Source organism: Marmota monax, unplaced genomic scaffold, assembly GCF_021218885.2.
Source record: "Marmota monax isolate L192 unplaced genomic scaffold, Marmota_monax_Labrador192_F-V1.1 WCK01_AAM20220418_F8-fsc00017, whole genome shotgun sequence".
Taxonomy (NCBI): domain Eukaryota; kingdom Metazoa; phylum Chordata; class Mammalia; order Rodentia; family Sciuridae; genus Marmota; species Marmota monax.
The window spans coordinates 8,375,161-8,397,134 of NW_026695241.1; the positions used below are offsets into that span (position 1 = coordinate 8,375,161).

General features: G+C 36.9%; 1 protein-coding gene across 5 annotated transcripts in view; it reads left to right on the top strand.

Moving 5' to 3' along the window:
• The window catches only part of Galc (galactosylceramidase), a 71,292-nt gene that overhangs the window by 10,995 nt on the left and 38,323 nt on the right, over window positions 1-21,974 (top strand). For all 5 annotated transcript variants that reach the window (XR_009226354.1, XM_046440715.2, XM_046440717.2 and 2 more), the window contains 3 exons: window positions 9,986-10,125; window positions 12,146-12,184; window positions 16,333-16,463. Coding sequence is in view for 4 of the 5 variants with exons in the window: in XM_046440715.2 (XP_046296671.1) it covers window positions 9,986-10,125; window positions 12,146-12,184; window positions 16,333-16,463 (310 nt within the window). In the remaining variant the exon portion in view is untranslated. The remainder of the gene's footprint in view (window positions 1-9,985; window positions 10,126-12,145; window positions 12,185-16,332; window positions 16,464-21,974) is intronic.

Below are 21,974 nucleotides of genomic sequence, written 5' to 3' on the forward strand. Positions count from 1 at the left end.
CTAGATTGGTAATATATTTCATAGCTAAGGATCTTAACTGTTAAGCTTATTTTAAAATATTAGTAACCAAATTAGGATTTACACCTGTAATCAGTGTCTTTCTACCATTCTCAGTTTTTAACTTAATAATCAGGGTTACTGGAAGAATATGGACTTATTGATATACATCATTTAACAAAGATGTATTTTCCTATTGAGTCATTGGCATCTATATTGATATCAGGACAAACCAGTTTGCTAAATTTGGTTACCTGACGGGTTAATGTTTTAAATAGCCTTAAATTGTAAAAAGATGTACTTGTGAATGGGAAATTTGTTTTGTTTATCTGATGGGGTAGTTGAGTATATCTTTTTAGAACCCATGGATTTGACCTCAGAGAACAGAAATTTAACATTGAAATCCCAATGGAGAATGGAGATGTTAGGTTAAAATGTTGTACATGTCTCTTAGTGAGTGTCTTTGAGAGAGGTACATTTGTTGTTTGTTTTCATTTCATTTCTTGGAAAGAATATTTGGAATTATGGGATCTGACTCTAGAGGTCAATAAGAAATTACAGTGTCCATAGATTGGAAGGAATTTCAAGAATTTGTGGTATATAATGGTTCCTTTTGGTCAGCTCTGTAATGTCCTTTAGTCATGGAGGAAGAAATGTCTCTGGAGGAGGGTCCAAGGAGTTCCCAGAGAATGGGGGGGACTCAATCCAGGAGCAGCAGGGTTCTTGCTGTATGTGACGGAAAAGAATTTCAGCACGAGCCAGACATAGGCATAGACAGAGGATTATTTAGGAAGGTAGATATATACTTGCTGGGAGCCATTAGCCAAGTAGGTATGACAATTTCCTTGCCAGCGTACCCCATGTTGCAGTGACATTGAATGTACGTGACCTTGCTCAAGGACCAAGGCAGATTAGGGTGTTCCCGGTTTTAAGATAATCCTGTTTAGGGCGTTCCCAGTTTAGGTTCCAGGTTTAAGGTTTAAGATTATTCCTGCTGGGAATAGGGTGTATCCTGCTGCCTGAGTTCCCCTTGAGTTCTCACGGGATTCAGACAGTATATTTTGGAGATAGAAGCCCAGTGGAGGGGGATTTGGGAAGAGAACGTGGATTTCCCCAGAACGTGATTGTAGACGGCTGGTGTGAGTTCGGGAATAAAGAGTTGCTGTTTGAATCTACAAGCTGTGTGGTGGCTCGTGATTGTGTGCCCAGCCAGACTGTGGCATATACTCAAGAGAGAATGTGGACTATCTTGAGAGTGAGAAGCAGCCCAGACCTGGGGTAGGGATCCAGTATTTATAGAATGTCTGTATCAGAGACCAGACTGGAGGTGAGTCTAGGGGAGCTGCACAATTTTGTACCAGTTTTCCTACACTTTTGAATTTCCCTCATTTTTCAAGGGAATGGGCCAAGTTTACAACTGTGTTTTCTGCATCTCAGTAGCTTGAGGGTGTTTCCATTAAGAGTCCATATTTCTCTCTCCTTATCCTAAATCCCTATCTCATTCTCCCGCTGAGACTTTGATCCCTAATCTTAAGGGTTGGTGAGGAATGAAAATCTGCCTCTTATGGCTGCTTCAGACTGGCAAGGGTTATGACCCTGCCTAGTCAGGGGTCAAAAATCTCACTCTGACTATTGTAAAGGAGATATATTGCTGGCTTTAATTGCAGGGATGGATTGATATTCTTGTGTTTCCATCCTATTAACATGGAATTGTAATCTGGAAGATACAAGCTTTATTAGTTTGGAAAGACCCAGACTTTTTGGTGCCATTGATATCTATTTTGCCTTCACAGAGACACATAAATTTATCAACACAATCACAGGAAATCCTTTATTTTTACTTTTCTTTAAAACTCTCTTATAATCTTACATATCTTTTATAACTTACCCAAATCTTACTTAGTTTTGTATTATATCCCTTTGTTATTTGAGATCACAGTAATCTTTACAACAAAAATCTATCTTTTGAACACAACTTTAAATAAGCTTAAGTTTAGCCTACTTTGGAACCATCCTAATATAGAGGAAGGTGAGAGGTAGAGTCTTAACTCAGGTGAGGCTGGACTGTTGACAGATCTTAGGTGAATTGTTTTATTTCTGAAGCTTATCTTTGCCTCTTCCTTAAATATACTTTTACAGAGTTTTCATTGTTTCCTTAGTCTGTATGGAATATCAGCTGACACAATTCAACATTATATCTGAAACATGAATCAAATAAACTAAGAGAGCTCCTGAATCCTTTTTGTGGAAAAGTGGCAAACTATTTTCATGTTTCACATTGTCAGCCTTTAAACAAATCAAGATTTACTTATTACCTTCCAAAAACACATTTAAGTTCCCATCCCAGTGTAAAAGTAACACAAAATTTTATATGTCACTTATTGATAACAGGTTGTTTTTATCTAGTTATAAAACATAAAATGACATAAATAAATTCCCAACCAAATTTATTATTTTTTATATAAATATGAAAGAAACTATTGCTACAGACAAAACTTTAGATTGGAGTAGACCAGCTTGATAAAGTGCTTGCCTAAGCTTTACATTTTAAAGGGCTTGTATACTTGGAGGACATGAATACATTTAGTACGCAAAGAAGCCAGTGTCAGTTACACAGATGTTCTTTTAAAGAAAAATTTAGAACTTATAATGTAGAGTAACTATAATCATAGGTCTGCATAGGCTAGCAACACAGACAAAAATCAAAGTACAACTTCAAAGCTCTCATGTGTTTAGGAAACAGTGTTGATGATCAGAAATAGACTTATTATCTGATGTATAAATGCACTTCATTTCTATAATACAAATGTTTACATAGCACTTAGATAAAGCTTGGACAAACATATTTAGTTCAGTACCTAGAACTTTCTTATATCTCTTTCCTAGATGCTGACCCTTTCTTAAATTTACATTCTGAAACAATCTTTATGAAATTTGAAAATTTGATTTTCCCCCCAATTACCCCTTTTAATAAGATGAAATTTGATTTTTTCCTCCAATTACTCCTCTTATTATTTATAGCACTTTAATTGAAACAGCTGGAACTTTTTGTACTCTTTGCATATAGAATTATTCCTGTTAGAATTTTAACTCTTAGTATCCTTGCTTTCAATAAAGACCCAGAAACTAAATAATCTTAAACTGTTTTCATTTACCAATTTATAAACACATTTAATATAGTCAAATGTATATTACCTTTTAAAATTCAAGAAATCAAGAGTACTTGAATTTTTATTTAATGGTTGATGTCTCAGTATTTTAATTTTGCATATTAATCAGGTGTCTCCTCTTAACAGATACATTTATGAAGATTAATCCCATTGATGTTAGATCTGATTTACTCATTTTTTTAACTGTAACTTTAAGCTACTCATGAAAACCAGGATATCAGTCAAGTGTAGTTAACAGTATAAGCCATCTTTTCCCTGCTGAAGAAAAATCTAGAAGCAATGGACATTACACTTCAAACATTTTATAGAAATCAAAATTCTATTGATTGTCTGACCACTTAGAAAAATGTATAAAGACATCTTTACTTTTATCTGTTTAACCAATTTGAATGGAACTTTTTCTTAAAGGTCTAAGTCATGTGGACTAAAAGGTATTTGGATCCATTACTTTAAAAAAAATTTAATTTATGAGCAATAATGCCAATTCTGGTACCAAGTAAATGACACATGTATAGACACAGATACAATACACAGGTGTGCATAAATATACGTGAAAACAGGAAAAAAGATTTTTCAATTTTGAATAATTGACTTTTGAATAAAGACAGCAGGAAGAACATACAGAAGGCAACAAACAAACAAAACAACAAAAACCCTCTATAGTTAAAACAAGGCTAAACAGAACAATATATATTAATTTAGGCATGCAGGATCAAGTGTGAATTTACCACAAAAACTTATGAGCTCAAAAAAAAAAAAGTACTGAAGAAAACAATGCATCGGTGATCACTCTAGTAAAGAGCACACAGAACATTTCTATCAGAACAGAGTGCAGTTTTGGATCAGATTAGAGTCGGTCCGGATATTTGAAGAATGTAGGAGGCCATGTGTTCCTCAGGAAAAAGGTTCTTAAGGCAAAGAAGACTGGTACAGATGGGATCTTTTAATTTTTCTTCCCTGGAGAGAAGAGGAAACCCCATGGGAAGTAGGGAATCCCCTGACATTCTTGAGTCTTTCCTGTCAGATTCCTGAAGCTGAGACTCTGATTTTGGGTAATATCTGCTCCATTATTCCCCAAACACAATGCAGAACTCTTAAGTGCCCCCAAAAGGTCCAGGACCTGGGGTAGCTGGCCTTTCCAGATCCCCTCCATCTTACTCTCCTGTCCTCTAGCATTTAGGAAGGAATTTACTGAGAGAGCAGAATACCAGAGTACAAGAAAAGAGAAAACAGTCTTTTATGTTTTGAATCCACAGCAGCTTAGATTTAAAAGTGAAACTTTCCTTCTCTGGTCTCCAACTGATTTGGGCATCTCTTATGTGGCTTACATATTAGATGGGTATCAGGTAGGCAGCGGAAGAGGAGGGAAAGCCGCCGTTTAGAGCATGGGAGGCAAAAAAAAAAAAAAATCTCATACACAGGGCACTTTTGACCATTTTCCCTCTCTCCCTTTATAAAACCAGTCTCTTAAGGAGTGATGTTCATTTATGTTTCCCTTTGGAGACCATTTTTTTATTCCCCCAGATGGAAATCTCGCCAGGTTTGTTGTAGAAAATTATCAGGCATTTCCTTTTTCTCAACTGTGAATAGGTCATCCCCTGGTGTTACTTTTGAGGCTGAGGCTCCCGTCTGAACAAAAGAAAACAAATCACGAATGAAAGTGAACAGAACATAGGCACCTATGCCTAGGAAACTGTCTCTTTAGCTAGGAGATGTCTCCCTGATCCTGGAGCATCTCGTGGTCACAGTTCCCTCCCTTCTTTTCATGACCTCTAGACTTAACTGCTGCCTTATCATTATGGTCATAACTTCTGTTCTTCTTCAGGCCTGGCCAAGAAAAAGGTGCAAGCCTCTGGACTATCCACCCTTACCCTGTGACTTGTAACCTTGGGAGACCATGAAACCCTTAGATGCCTTTCTTGTAATAAATCCTGGTCTGTCTGTCCTAAGCCTATCATTAGTTAATACTCTTTAGTGGTGGTGATGGGAAGAATTGGGCCTCATTCAGAATGGGGTATGCTGACTTCTCGATAACTATTTAATTTAAGGGAGGACATTTGCAGCTAACTGTGCCTTTACAATTTATCTTACATGTTCCCTTTGTCCTTTTGGGTCCTCATACTCACAGGACCACTTCTCAACTTGAAGTGGGAGGCAAGGCTGTTAGTCCTCTGGGTGATGTCCCTAATAGAGGAAGTAAATAGTTTGGCTCCTGAAGTAGGAGAGAAAAGGGAATACTTGACTCTAATTGAGTGAGGCAGAACTTCTGGCCTTTTTTCCTGCCAGATGAGGGGAATATAAAAGAAGAGGTGTCTTGTGAGAGTCTAGAAGGCAGCCTAATTTCAAAGTTAGAAGGGCTGTATCTTGGTAATCTCTCACAGTGGATCCCTATCTAAGAGGTAGATACCAGGGACAGACAGACTTGGGGTAGAAGCATTTCTGAAGAGGGAGGAACTGCTCAGCTCATGCTCTGGGGATTAATGGGTCACCTCTTTCCCAAAGACCTCAGATTAGACTAACACTTCATCTCAGGACTCAAGATTCACTGAGTGAGGGTACCCTCCACCATCGGGCCAAGTCAGTCAGAAACAAAAGACAGACAGTAGTTAATATTTGGTACCCTTGAGAGCTATTGGTGTCAGACTTGGGACATGAGACCTTCGTGCACCTGAGTTGCCTTTAATTGTCTCAAGCCTTCCTCTGTCCCATGCACCAACTTTCTCCCTCAGGAAACTGAAGCAAGTCAGGACCCCCATGCTCACATCTGGCTGAAGGGGGAGATCTGTATAGGAATGGCTGGGGCAAGGTCTGTCCTTCATGTTTGGACACTGAATCAGTGGTTCAAATGGCCACTTGTTCATCCATGAGGTGAATCCCTGTTAGCCGTCACTACTGTTGATTCTCCTTTTTAAAGAACCTGCTAAAGAGGAAGATCTTTCTCTTTTCTTTAGACTCAGTGAGTTGGAGAGTTAGCCCTTGAATAGTTACTTAAGATGAAAAACTTTGAATAATTAGCCAGTTTTTTAGACAGTTTGAGGGAAGTGGGAGACCTAGGTAATCAAATCTCAGTCCATTTTTCCCATTACAGAACAAGCCTCCATTCTCTAATTTATATTGGGACCCAATTATATTACAGAAAAAAAAGGAAATTGATTTAAGCCCTCTGTCTTAAACTAACTTTAATTATTTAATATGCACCCAAGGGGTGAGTTCTCAGGGATGTATGCTAAATTACCCACAATCTCCAATGTGGCTTTCTGCCGCAGTCCGGCTGCAGCAAAATAACCGGGGGGTGACGAACAACTTGTGTGCATTGATACAGCATGAGTGGGAGCCGTTTATTGCAGGACAGGAGCAGTATTTATACATTCCACACAGCTTATCTAATTAGCATAAACTAGATACATCAGTCAACCAATAAGGAATCTCTACACTTAATGGCTTGCTTTTGTTACTTCTCAAACCACTCCCTCTGGCATTTTGCCAGGCACCATCCAGACTTGTTTACGAACTCTAACATTCCCCTGGCTGAATGCCAGGTGTTATTTTGACTTGTTTACAGACTCTAACAGCTTTCTGAAAAGAAAACAGCCTTGGGGTATTCTTTGAAAAGTCTCTAGCCAGAATCAGACATTTTTGTAGTATCTTTGGGATATACTCTGTGTGTCCCCATTAGGATCAGACCTTACAGTCTGTCCAACAATGTAGCCTCTGGGATACTCTTGAAGTCCCCAACCAGGATTGGACCTTTAAGTCTGTCCCAAATGATCAGTGGTACGAGCATGCTTGTTCCATTAGGCAGTGTTCAGGGTGATTGATAGCCCTTACCTAGCCTCAAGAAAAGAAATAAGAAAAATCCTAAAAAAAAAAAAAAAAAATCTGTAAGATCTCGAGTAATCTAGGTACACTCAAGAATTTAAGATTTCTTCTTATTTTAAATAGTGAAGACACAAAAACCTTGTAGAGAGCTTAGAGGCACTTTGGGATAGGACAAAGTCAGGTAAGTTTTAATTAGAAATTTGTTCCTTAATTGGGATCCACTTTATGTTTTAAACCTAATCCTTATTGTCCTGCCAAATGCCGCTTATTTTAAAACTAACATTTTGTTTTTCTTTTTCTCCCCCTCCCTAATTAAGGAGGAAGTGTGATTAACTTTCCCATCCTAGGCTGAGTTATCCATGTAGTTCAATGACCATACAAATCAAGGAATGAAGAAATTTAGACTTTAGGGCTGGTTCCTGAGGGCCTAAGAAACTGTTGTCTCTCATGGCCACACACAAACCATGACTCTTTTCTTTTTTGGGTACCAGGGATTGAACTCAGGGGCACTTGACCACTGAGCCACATCCCCAGGCCGGTTTGTATTTAATTTAGAGACAGGGTCTCACTGAGTTGCTTAGTGTCTCTCCTTTGTTGAGGCCAGCTTTGAACTCTCAATCCTCCTTCCTCAGCCTCCTTAACCTCTGGGATTACAGGTGTTTGCCTGGCAAACTGTGACTCTTGACAGGGTACAGCCTTGCATCTCCTTTTTACAAGCCCCCAGTTTCCCTGACGGTAAGAACTGTAGCCTCTAGGATAGGGACGTTTAGCTGGGGTGGGTAAGGGAGACTGTGAAGAGATGGTTTGGAAAGGGGATGAGGGAGGACTGACCACGAGGTGTGCCTTAGGATTTACAAGTTTTAGCTGAAATTTAGGGTTGGGAGATTATAGCAGAAGCTTAGAGTTAGATTGGCCACTGTGTGTACTGGGTCTGAACATGGTGATTAATAGATGCAGCTACCTTGACTGTCCTGTCAAGGCCAAGTCCCTCCAACATTGTGTCTTGGGTGAACCCTGCATTTGGCAAAACGAGGGGGTGCTCAAAATGCTGGGACACCAATCCTTCGTATGTGCCTCGAAGATGAGCACTTTATGTTCCCTCTGACCCAGGAATGGAGTATTTTGGCCTAAGGGACTCTCCTGTCTTCTGTGCTTTTATAGAAAAGCATTTATCTTAAGGGAGAAAAGGGCTTTTGGCTTAGGAAAGGAGGAAGAGAAAGAATAAGAACATTACCTGTTCAGGTTTCTCAATGTCTGTGGGACTTATTTTTTTCCCCACTATACGGCATAAGAGAAAGAAAGAGCTTTAAAAAGGACCACTGAGCTCCTTCATGGTTTTAGAGTTCAAAGACTCTTTTCAGATCCCTAGGATGGCATCAGCTGTCAGCTTATTGCTACTTTATTCCCACATGGCCTAGGGATTTCCCAGCCACCCAGGAAGGGGGACCCTTGGCAAATGAGGTGGATCAAGATTAGGCTCTCTGGTCTTTGAAAGTGGAAGAAGTAGAGAAAGAGAGAGAAAGGGAGAGGTGTTTATAGCTATAGGAACTAATGGAATAAGTCAGTCATGACAGAAAATATTTGATAATACTTAGCAATGTCAATGCTTCTGAAGCCCTACATCTGAGCACCAAGAGATATCATGGGAGAAGAGTTATCTCTGGAGAAGAGTGCAGGGAGTTCCTAATGGAGGGGGGGAACTCAGGAACTCAGAGGCTCTTGACATATGTGACAGAAAGAATTTCAGCACGAGCCACGCAAAGGCATAGACAGAGGTTTATTTAGGAGAGGAGAATGCGGGCTGTCTTGGGAGGATCCAATATTTATAGAAGGGCTGTATGGGGGGCAACACTGTAGGTGGATCCATGGTGGAGCTGTATAATTTCATGCCAGTTTTCTTATCCTTGTATATTTCCCTCATTTCATAAGGACATGGGCCAAGGTCATAGACCAAGGGCATGGGCCAAAGTTTACAACTGTGATTTTTGTATCTCAATGTCCTGAGGGTGTTTCCCTTAACATTCCATATTTCTCTCTCCTTATCCTAAATCCCAGCCTCACTGTGGCTTAGCTGGGTGTTTTTATTGTTTTCAACAGTGCTGCCACTTGACCTCTCTGTTCTTCCTGGTGTGGCCACTCATCCCTAAAGCCAGTTGAAGACATGAGCAGTGGGAAGGCAGGAAAGGGGCTTCATTCAGCGTGGCCACACAGAGAGGAAGAACAGAGAGGTCAAGTGACCTAATATCCGTCTAAAGGAGATGACCAGAGCTTTGAGGCTTTAGAGAAAGGGGAATGAGGGCAAAGTATGGTGTTTGCTTAGCTGGCAAAGCAGTCAGTCTTGGTTAGCCAGGGTCTGGTTGGTCATGATCTCATGTCTGCAAGGTCCTGCTGGCTCTGGGCTTGAGGAGGTAATTTGGTTCCATGATGGGATGATTGCACCTGCTCCAGGAGGTAACCCTCATCATGGGGTAATTGGTCCTGCTTGGGGGGCAGTCTCATTATGGGATGGTCTGCCTGCGAGATTTGCTGTTCTAAGATAGGTGCAGGAGAAAATGACTGGGGACAAAAGGACAAGTCAAAAAGGCAAGATGGAGTTAGTTCCTGCAGGTTTAAGGCGGTGACTGGAGACTTATAGGTGTCATTCTTGGGGTTTAGATCAGGACAGTTGACAATCTCTTGATTATGAGGACGCTTAGTATTCTTGTCTTGGTACCTTCAGCCTTGACGGGGGAGGATCACTAGCTTTAAATGAACATTCTTTAAATGATCAACTTGTCTATGTGCAGAGCTGAGTGGGAATCTGACCCAGAGTGTAAGGCAGAAAGGAGACAGATACCAAATGAAGGCAGACATGCCAAGTTTTGTCGGCTTTAGTTACCACAGGACATTTGCAGGCTCAAGTGAAGCATCGGTGCTTTTAGCAAGAGAAGCCTGTAAGTCTCTGTTCCAGTGCCATCGCTGTTCACCCTCGCCTTTAACCTCTCTTCTTCTCTCCACAGGGTTGCCATGGTCCTTCCCTGGATGGCTGGGAAAAGGTTTCAACTGGCCTTATGTAAATCTGGAGCTGACTGCCTACTACATCGTGAGCTGGATTTTGGGTGCCAAGCGTTATCATGATTTGGACATTGATTATATTGGAGTTAGTAGTATATTTAAAATATTCATTTTTGAACATTTGTAATTTTTAAAAGTAATTTGATTCTGTAGCACTTTGTTGACTGACCATTTTGTGTGATGAGACTAATTTGTTCTTTTGGTGGTTGATAATAACACATTAACTACATGGATCTTTTATTACTCTTTTTTCCCCCCATTCAAATTCTTCCTACTTTTAAAAACTGTACTGAATGTATACCTTCTCTTAACTGTTTACAAAGTTTTTTTTTTTATGCCCACTAACTCAGCTTCTCCATCTTCCAAGCCTTTCGTAATTTTTCTAGTTCTTACCAATACTGTGTTTCCTGTATAGCTTCATAATTATTCTTTTTTTAAAAAATTGTTTATTTGTCAATGGACCTTTATTTTATCCCATAATTATTCTTATTTTATTGCATGAGTCTTTTGTTATTGTCCTTAACCAGGGATTGACAAACTTTCTTAAAGGGCCAGCACACAAGTGTTTCATGATTTGTAGGTCAAAATGCAGTATTAAAGATATTTTTATGGTAATTATGTATCTATTTAAAATGTAACCACTTAAAAGTAGAAACCATTTTTAGCTCTCAGACTCTACAAATACAGGTGGTAGCTAGATTTGGCAGGCAGGCTGAAATCTACCTCTTCCTGTCCTAAACATTACTTAACATCTTTTAATGATTTAAAAACTATAAAACACGATGTTGTAAAAAAAAAAAACAAAAACACGATATTGTGTGTCTCTAGAGCTAATCTGTTGGCAGACTGGAGGTGTGTCTCAGGTTGCATGGTACCCTGCATAGCTCATTCATATGCAGAGTAGATTTCCATAAGCATTTGCTTATTAATATGCCATCTACCTAAGGATGTTTTAAATTTTATGCAGTTATGACTTAGATTATCAGTAAGCACTTACCCAATTCCTGCTGTTGCAAAACTGTAAATATTCCAGGGATACCAAGATTAATAAATTCTTTAGTTCAGTGAGCAAGGGAGACACTGTAACACACAACTGCATGAGAATGAACAAAGGCTGTAGGAAGCCAGAAACACAGATGTACTTGTTTTTGCTAGCCTTTTCCAAATTACAACTGAAAGTTAGTCTATATTTGAGAGCTTAAATGTCAAGGCATTTTAACCCACAATGAGACAGAATGTAGGATTGGAACCAATAGCTTTCAATTATGTCACAGTCATCTTTAGAAAATGTTTCTGGTAAATAGTGGGTGACTCACACTTGATAATCACATGCTATGGTGAGGAGTTTCTTTGATAAGGAACTCTTTATAGTACCAGGACTGTAGGCTTTTCTCAGTTATTGTTCTGAACTGCAAAATAAAAGTCATAGAAGTTCTTTTTCATTGTTGAACCCCCATGCTTCGTGATTCTAACCTAAGTGATTTGTGTGCGATTTTGTCCCTCGGTTTTCTTTTGGGATCTAGCACAACCTTGTGATTCTCTGTGTGCTTAAAATCTTTTCCTGTTATGATGTCCTAATTAATGAGTGACTTTCAGGTATGCCTGTAGGGATCTTGTCAGAATTATTACAGTACTCTTCACATCTGTTAGTTCTCCAGTGCCTGGTATAGTCCTGGCATACCTTGTACCATTAATATTTGGTGTGAACATACTTTTTATATACAGAGTTACGAAAAATTGTGCTGTGAATGGATAATTATGATTGTAATGCATTCCACTATTGTCATGTATGTAAGAAATTTTTAAAAATAAATAAATATTTATTTATTGAATATTGAATTAATGTATATTCCATCGTTGGGACCATCTGGAACAAATGGATTTTTGAAAAATAATCACCAAATATTTTGTTTTTAAGAATAATATGTGAGTTTAAAGGAGTTATATTGTCTTATAAATGTTTCTAAAATATATGGCAGCAGATTCTATAAGGTAGGAAAAAAGGCTTATCAAATAAAATGAAAGTGTGAGAAGTAACATCTTAGCATCTACTTTCTGATACTTGAAAACTTTCAATTTAAACTTATTGGCTTTTTGTTTTATAGATTTGGAATGAAAGATCATTTGATAGCAATTATATCAAGGTATGTACAACTTTAATATCTTTTGATCTTTTAAGTTATTTGTGAATTTCAGTGGTTCCATATACCTAGAAATTAGTAGGAAATTTATAGTAGAAACACATATTTATTTCAGCACGGTTTTTTATTTTGCTAATTGTGACATAAAATTAAAGTAAAATCTTAAGTATATAATCTTGATATTAAAGTATATGTAATTTTCTGTAATCTCTGAATTGTCTTTATCTGAAGAGTTGGGTGGGATTTTCCTATTTTAAATTTTATTAGTTTTGTGGGGTTGGGGGCATAGCTCAGACTAGAGTGCATATTTACATGCACAATCTTCAGGATCAACACAAAACAAAGCACAACAAAAAAAAAGATAAGTTTTAGACCTATGACAAACATTATTAAAATAATTATGTCATTTTAGACCTTAAGGACTTAAGAAATTTAGCTTTTTCTTTTTATTATTGTTACATAATATGTAGCATATATTGTCATTCTTTTCTTTGAAATGCCTGTTATATTAGAGTGTATTATATATAGTATGTTTCCATTTGTGATTAGCAAAGAGGTAGCACCTAAAATTTGCAAACTGTTTTATTTTTGAGCAACTTTTTCTAATTATTTATTTCAGTTTAATTTTTATAAGCCCCCTGTGAGGCATACTATCATTTTTATTTTTCAGTAAAGAAAAAACTGAAAATAATAATTCTTGTCATAATAATAACTCCTGCCTTTTGCATAAAAGGTAGTTTCGCTTTTCAGGTTGAGCGAGTCTTAGGTTATTTTTCGGATTTATTTGTCTTGTCTATGTCACTTTTCCTTAAGAAATACAATTTTGTGGTAATATTTTAATTCTTAAAATTTTTATTTAATTTGGGTATTTAATATTTTTAAGCAGATAATTTCAATATGTTTATTTTGTTTATCATTCAATCCTTGAGTTAGCAAACATTTGTTTAATACCCAGTGTGTCAGGCATTGACCTGCCTGGAACACAGGGTAGGGAATATCCATTCTGCCCAAAGGAAGTCTGAGCAGTGGATAGACAGTCAGATAGAGACAACTAAAATATCAGTCTTAACTTCTTTAACAGAACAGTGCAATACAGGATTCTCAGGGGGCACCCAGAGATGACACCCTTCCCTGAGTTGATTAGGGAAGTCTAATAAGGAGGTGATATATAGTTAGAATCTTTTAAGATTTTAGGGACTGCTCAAGTTGAAGGTGGGGCACACATTTGCAAGGAGACAGAGTCTGAAACAAAAGAATGTGGGGAAGGAGCAAGTCTTGAAAGATGAATTAAATAAGAAAGGAGAAGCAGGGCTCAACTGAGCCCAATCAGTACGCTAATGTGTTCACTAAATTGATGGCACATTTTAACTAATCTATAGATATAGGGTGGGAGAGAAGACTAGGTTTGATAATAACCATTGCAGCCAGAGCCAGGTAACTCAGTCAACTCCAGGCTACCAGCATTACCAGTAGGGTTGTGGGAGTGAGTAGGTTGGGTGTGGGAGATAGGGCAGTGGAGGTGCCATTGAAGTACAAGGCTTGTTAATTGAATGTCCTGACTGCTGAGTGCAGAGCTTGATGAAAGCAAGAGCACAGAGCAGAAGCCATTATCCCATGTGTAGCATAATGTCTCCCAAACAGGTGGACAGGATTGCTGTAGGATCATAACAGTGCAAAGTGCTGAGCTTTGCATCTAACCACATTTGACTTTTCAAAGCTTGCTTTCTTTTATTGTGATTATACATGTGTCTCTCTAGTTTTTATTTCATTTGTGAGAAGTATTAGAAGTATTAGAATCTGGTTTCCTTTTTCTTTTAAATCAATGATTTTGGGACTGAAGTAGCTATTTTGTTGTTATTATTTTTTTACTTATTGCTATAATAATTATTATTTTAATTATTATTTTAACACCACTGTATTCCAATTGAACTCACCTGATTTGGGAGACTAATTATTGGTCTCAGACTCATCATCAGTGTTATGAACAGTTTAGACTTCATTTCTTTTTCTTTTACTAGATTACCTGAAGGAAAATGTCTCAGAATAGAGAAACTTTTAGCTTGTGCTTGTCAGTTTTTTTTTTTCAGTAGGATTCTATTGGAATCTACATTTTTCTATTGGAATCTATTTCTATTGGAACTATTGCCTATAGTTCAATAAAGACAAATGAATATAGTGCTCAGGTTTGATAACCTTAATGAATTCCATATAGTATACATTAAGATGACTCCTGGAAAGAACGAGGATTTTTTTTTTTTTTTTTTTTTTTGATGCTGGGGATTGAACTCAGGGTCTTGTACATGAGAGGCAAGCACTTTACTAACTGGGCTACATCCCCAGCCCGAGGATCTGGTTTTAAGAGTAGAAATAAATATAATAAAAGCAAGTTATATAAAGATGATAAGGGTACTACTTCTTTTAAATTTTATTTTTTGTTGTATAATTAAATTTATGATTTAGTCTGGTTTTCATGGTATTCTTAGGGTTTTAAAATTGTGTCTGGAAAATTTCATCAAGGATCTGGGGGTGGTAGAAAGAAATGAATTTGCAGTCTCTGGATCCTCCAGAACCTCATCCTTTTAATGTATCTTATAAATAAGCATTTTTTTTTAATGGAAAGTTTCTTCCCCCAAAACATTTGAAAATATGGTTGATGAAATTTTACAGAAAGAATACTGCTAATCATACTGACTTTGGGATGGAAATTTGTTTATAAATCATAGCTTATAGATTTGTATGTTTTGAAATGTTATTCAAATGTACTGTGTAAAAAAATAAGCAATCTGACTGATGATCATCTAGGAACAGGACTAGAAAAATGAGGTATATACATAGTGACAAATACAAATTCGACTAAGTTGCTCGCTCTCTTCTCTGTATGAATAAGAAAGGTTTTAGAGTAATGAAACTCAAGGCTGATCTCCTAATAGAGGCACAGGAATTCTCTGTCCTGCTGAATCTTGAGTTGGTCTCTTATCTACTACTAAGGATCTTGTGTTGCTTTCAGGGTTCCCTCAGATTCAACTGACCTTTGGATTGTCACTCCAGTTATCACCATATTTTCTAAAATAATTAGAGCTTTTATTATTTGCCTCCTAAAAGAGCATTATTAAATGGAAATTTCCTGAGTTCTGAAAAGTTAAAGGTGAAAAGAAAGCTTGCAAAATTGTTTACGACTGCTTATCGCAATTAATTCAACTGATACTATTGAGCTCCTGTATGCCAGACAGTTTGAAGTGTTTGGATGTATGGATAGCAGGGAGCTTGTTTGTATCCATCCATCAAGAGCTGCTTCTGCTGTTAAATCAGATTCTTCTGATCCTGGGTAAAATGGTGTCATCTCTGCTCCTGTCATACCTGTAGACAATCCATATATTTTGTTATGTACCTACTTTTTGATGTTCTAGTTCACTGTGGTCGTTTTGGTGTCCTCTTGAGTGTGTCTGCACCTGCGGGTGAGGGCTTCATCTTGTGCTGCCTTGGGAGTCCTCATGGGCCCATGGATGGTTCCAAGCACCAGTGAAAGCACTCAATTTGTGCTTTGTGGGTTTATTTCCTGTTAAACTTTAGCTATTTTCTTTTAAATTTCATATGTTTAAATTTATGTAGATTTTAAAATTTTCTGTCCTGTTTATAAATGCGAAAGACTTAATAGTAGGAATGGAATATTCCTTAGTTCCTCTAATATGGTACAAAATATTAGGAACTGTAATATTTCTAATAATGGCAGAATATTTAAAGACATTGAGAAAAGCTTAAAATAAGATGAGGTTAAAGCATTTTACTAAATGGTATGTATAATATGATCTCAATTTTATTATTAAGTCTGCATAGGAAAATTCCTGTAAGAAAGTATACCAAAATAATAATGGCTGTTTCTGGGTAGTATTATATTTTGGATTATTTTTGCTTTTATTCCCCACCTTCTACCCTCTAAGTTCTCTGATTAAACATAATTTTAAAGTCAGAGGGAAAACCCTGTAAAACATTTTGCCTCAGAAGACACATTTCTTTTGAGAAATAATATATATTGAAATCATCATCCAGAATGCTGTTTTGAAGATATTTTAGCTATTTTGGTTATAATTCAATAGCAGAAAACTCATTTGTAACAATTAATTCCTGTGCTCTCTCTGTTTCTCTCTCAAAAGGTGTTGAGAAGGATGCTGAACGTTCAGGGTCTCCAGAAAGTCAAAATCATAGCAAGTGATAATCTCTGGGAGCCTATTTCTACTTCCATGCTGCTGGACTCTGCGCTCTGGAAGGTGATTGATGTGATAGGGTAAGGCACACTTTACTTTGAAAACTGGCATTTTCTTTCTTCTTGATCTGGGTATGGACTGTGTCTTTGTTTTTGTCTTCTCGTCCCTGTTTCATTTCTTTCTCAGAAGGTAACTCATGGTTCATAGCTTTCCCTTTGAAGTATATGTACTCAGGGATCTTTCTATGACAAAGAAATGTTTGGTAATATTTAAATATGTGTTCTTATTTGGAGTAATGAAACAGGGCTTTATGTAGATAATGGCAGAGTAGTATTTAATTTTATAAATTTTAAAGGCAGTGTTGTGAAATTAGTTCCTAAGTCAGGTTTCTGTGGCTGGGAGTTTTTGCATGAACACTTGTAAATGATTTGGTGTGTTTACCAACTAACTTTTGTCACATGTCCTTAGTAGCATAGCTTTGATCCTATTCCTTAATCCATCTCTGCTTCAACTGTGGGCCCTGAGAGGTCAGGACTGGATTCTCCAGTGAATTTATATTTTATTCACCATTAGATTCTTATAAACATTTGAAAAATTGAATATGTATATGTGTGGAACATGTTCTATTTTGAAATCTGTTTGATCTCTACATTTGCTTTTTTCCTTTCTCCTGTGGAGAATTTTGAAAGTACACAAAGAGCAGAATAATATAATGAATATTTATGCTCCTGTCACTGAGCCTGAAAAACTAAGAACCGCTGACTAGTTCTCCACTCATACTTACTCCTTTCTTCTTCCTCCTCACATTATTTTGAAACAAATCTCAGACATTTTATATTATTTTTTTCCATAAAAAATTTACCATGTATTTCTAAAGATATAAATTCTTTTATAAAAATATGATTATTACATAAAAATTTAAGCTTAATGATATTACCAGATGCCTGTTATCATTTCTTTACTGTTTTATTTGGTTGAAACTGGATTAATTTAAGATTCATACTTTGTGATTTGTTGATATTTAAGCCTCTTTTAATCTTTAGGGATTTTTTTTTCTTTTAATTTATTTGTTGAAGAAACTATATTGTTAAGTTTCTCACTGTCTAGATTTTATTGATTATATCCTTGTAGTTTAATTTAACATGCTTATGTAACCTGTTTCTTATTGGAAATTGGTAGAGACATGATTACATTAGATTTAGGATTAATTTTGGGGGGTGACAAGAGAAGCAATGTATTTAAACATTTTATACACTGAAATTAGAATAAATGTAAATGGTTTAGTGTGCCTTTATTGTTATTACTTTCATAATAGCTCAAGTCTTAAGGGGAAACAAAGTTATACTGATCTGGAATATATTTGGTTAGGAAAAATATTTAAAATATAGGTTTCACTGTATAATGAAATTGGATGTCTGATTTATTTTGTTTTTATTGATACAGGCATTTTTTTAAAAAAATTATTCTAATTTGTTATATGGGATAGTGGAATGTATTACAATTCATATTACACATATACAGCACAATTTTTCATATCTCTGGTTGTATTCAAAGTATATTCACACCATTCATGTCTTCATACATGTACTTTGGCTAATGATGTCCATCTCATTCAACCATCATTTCTAACCCCATGCTCCCTCCCTTCCCCTCCCAACCCTTTGTCCTATCCAGAGTTCGTCTATTCCTCCCATGCTCCTCTCCCTACCCTACTATGAATCAGCCTTCATATATCGGAGAAAACATTTGGCATTTGTTTTTTGGGGGATTGATTAACTTCACTTAGCATTATATTCTCCAACTCCATCCATTTATCTGCAAATGCCATGATTTTATCTCTTTTATTGTAATATTCCATTGTATATATATATATACCACATTTTTTTTATCCATTCATCTACTGAAGGGTATCTAGGTTGGTTCTACAATTAAGCTATTATGAATTGTGCTGCTATAAACATCGATGTGGCTGTGTCCCTGTAGTATGCTGTTTTTAAGTCCTTTGGGTATAGGTCAAGGAGAGGGATACCTGGGTCAAATGGTGGTTCCATTCCCAGTTTTCCAAGGAATCTCCACAATGCTTTCCATATTGGCTGCACCAATTTGAAGTCCCACCAGCAGTGCCGGAGTTGGGCTGGCTGGGCAGAATAACCGGGGGGTGACGAATAACTTGTGAACGTTGATACAGCAGGAGTAGGAGCCGTTTATTGCAGGACAGGAGCAGTATTTATACATTCCACACAGCTTATCTAATTAGCATAAACTAGATACAGCAGTCAACCAATCAGGAATCTCCACACTTAATGGCTCGCTTTTGTTACTTCTCAAACCACTCCCTCTGGCATTTTGCCAGGCACCATCCAGACTTGTTTACGAACTCTAACATTCCCCTGGCAAAATGCCAGGTGTTATTTTTGACTTGTTTACAGACTCTAACATTTCCCCTTTTGTTTAATTTAAATAACGACCATAGTGGTTTTTACACAAACACCATAAATAACCTGCTACAAACAGAAAGGGAGGATACAAAATGCCACAATACCAAGCCAATTGATGGCTCCATGCAAGAAGCCCTTGGAAAAATTATACCAGCAATGACACTGTTAGCAAAGATACCGAGTTATAATTTGTTATAGATTACAGTTTGTTGTCTCAGTCCAGGTAAAGCAGTGTCTCAATAGATTAACTCACAGTCCAGGTAAATCACAGTCCAGGTAAGTTCTGCAGGCAGCTAGCTTAAATCACCGTCCAGGTAAGTTCTGCAGGCAGCTAGCTTAAATCACAGTCCAGGTAAGTTCTGCAGGCAGCTAGCTTAATCCGAAGTCTCGTCCATTTCTCAGCCGAAGTCTTGTCCGGTTTTCAGCAACACTGGAAATTCTTCCACCTTGGTCTTTACCGGCACTGGGACGAAGGCAGGAACTCTGGATGGCTAAAGAAAATCCTGTAGCATTCTACTAAGAAAACAACCTTCTGAACAATTTAGTACATTATCTCAAGGTTTTTTTACATTTGAAATAGGCCTTAATAGTGCTCATTACTCATTAGCTTCCAGGTGTGGGAGAACCATTGTAGCTTAGTTATTGATCCAGACTTGTTTACGAACTCTAACATTCCCCTGGCAAAATGCCAGGTGTTATTTTTGACTTGTTTACAGACTCTAACAAGCAGTGTATGAGTGTACCTCCCCCCCCCCCCCCGCATCCTCACCAACACTTATTGTTGTTTGTATGCATAATAGCTGCCATTCTGACTGGAGTGACATGAAATATTAGAGTAGTTTTGATTTGCATTTCTCTAATTGCTAGAGATGATGAACATTTTTTCATATATTTGTTGATTGATTGTATATCATCTTCTGAGAAGTGTCTGTGCAGATCCTTGGCCCATTTATTGATTGGGTTATTTGTTTTTCAGTGTTTAGCTTTTTGCTTTTTTTATATACCCTAGACATTAGTGCTCTATCTGAAGTGTGAGGGGTGAAAATTTGCTGCCAAGATGTAGGCTCTCTATTCACCTCACTGATTGTTTCTTTTGCTGAAAAGAAACTTTTTAGTTTGAATCCATACCATTTATTAATTCTTAATTTTAATTCTTGCACTATAGAAATCTTATTAAGGAGGGACTAACCTGATATGATGGAGATTTAGGCCTACTTTTTTTTCTATTAGATACAAGGTCTCTGGTTTAATTCCTCGGTCCTTGATCCATTTTGAGTTGAGTTTTTGTGCATGATGAGAGATGGGGGTTTAATTTCATTTTGATGCATATGGATTTCCAGTTTTCCCAACTTGTTGAAGAGGCTCTCTTTTCTCCAATGTATGTTTTTGGCACCTTTGTCTAATATAAGATAATTGTAATTTTGTGGGTTAGTCTCATTATCCTCTATTCTGTACCATTGGTCTGCCAGTCTATTTTGGTGCCAATACCATGCTGTTTTTGTTACTATTGCTCTGCAGTATAGTTTAAGGTCTGGTATAGTGATGCCACTTGTTTCACTCTTCTTGCTAAGGATTGCTTTAGCTATTCTGGGTCTCTTCTTTTTCCAGATTAATTTCATGATTATTTTCTATTTTCTTTTTTTTAATATTTATTTTTTAGTTGTACACAATACTTTTATTTTGTTTATTATTTTTATGTGATGCTGAGGATAGAACCTAGGGCCTCGCACATGCTAGGTGAGCACTCTACCGCTGAGCCACAACCCCAGCCCTGCTTTTTCTATTTCTATGAGGAATGCCATTGGGATTTTGCTTGGAATTGCATTAAATCTGTATAGTGTTTTTGGTAGTGTGATCATTTTGATAATGTTAATTCTTCCTATCCAAGAGCAAGGTACATCTTTCCGTCTTCTAAGGTCTTTTTTGATTTCTCTCTTTAGGGTTCTGTAATTTTCATTGTATAGGTTTTTCACCTCCTCAGTTAAGTTGATTCCCAAGTATTTTTTTTTTTTTTTTTTTTGAGGCTATTGTAAATTGTAGTTTTCCTCACTTCCCTCTCAGGATTTGTCACTGATGTACAGAAATGCCTTTAGTTTATGGGTGTTGATTTTATATCCTGCTACTTTGATGAATTCATTTACTAGTTCTAGAAGTTTTCTGGTGGAACTTTTTGGGTGTTCTAGGTATAGAATCATATCATCAGCAAATAGTACTAATTTGAGTTCTTTTCCTGTCCACGATATAGGCATTTTAATGCAGTAAATTTTCCTCTGAGCTTTAGCTTTATCATATTAATCTGTTTTGTTATCATTAAGCCCTAACTTTATTGCATTCTGGTCACATAATATCAAATAATTTACTTGACTGAAAAATATTTTTTCTTGAGAGATTCTTTTCGACTTAGTATACAGTTTGTATCAGGATACAGTGTTGAACATATAACCCACCCAGTTGATTATACTGTTTAGATATTCTGTGTCTTAATTACATTGTACTCTTAAGCTATCCAGGGCTACCAGGAGAGAATCCTCTTGTTAGAGGAATTCTGTTTTTCCTTTTCATCCTATGCAGTTTGAACTTCATGAAGGTTGCTGCTTTGTTATTTGGTGTATAGATATTCACAAATGTTTTGTCTTTATGAATATCTTGTTTTTAAATTTTTTTTTTTAGTTGTTGATGGACCTTTATTTAATTTATTTATTTACATGTGGCGCTGAGAATTGAACCTAGTGTCTCACACATGCCAGGCAAGCACTCTACTACTGAGCCCCAGCCCCAGCCCTGGGTATCTTCTTTATTAATACACCTGGTTGGTCTGTTTGGTTTCAGGAGGCGTGCTAGGGAGTTTCAGAAACTGGGCTAACACCAAGCTCTGCCTTGTCCAGAAGTTCTAATTTTCTTTCAATTCAGTGTAGGTACATTGCTCTGTCTTGGCAAACTATAAAGTCAGTTCATTGTGAGGGATCTTGTATTTATCATTCAAAGTTTGAAAAAATCATGCTGTGGAATGATTGGGAAATTTTACTTGATGGTGTTATATTTAAAAATTGTATTTTTAAAGAGCCTTCTAATTTTGTTGAACTAGCAATAGATCTGGACATTGGGAAAGGATCAAATTTTAGTATCAATTTTGTCCTTATTTATTTAGATCAT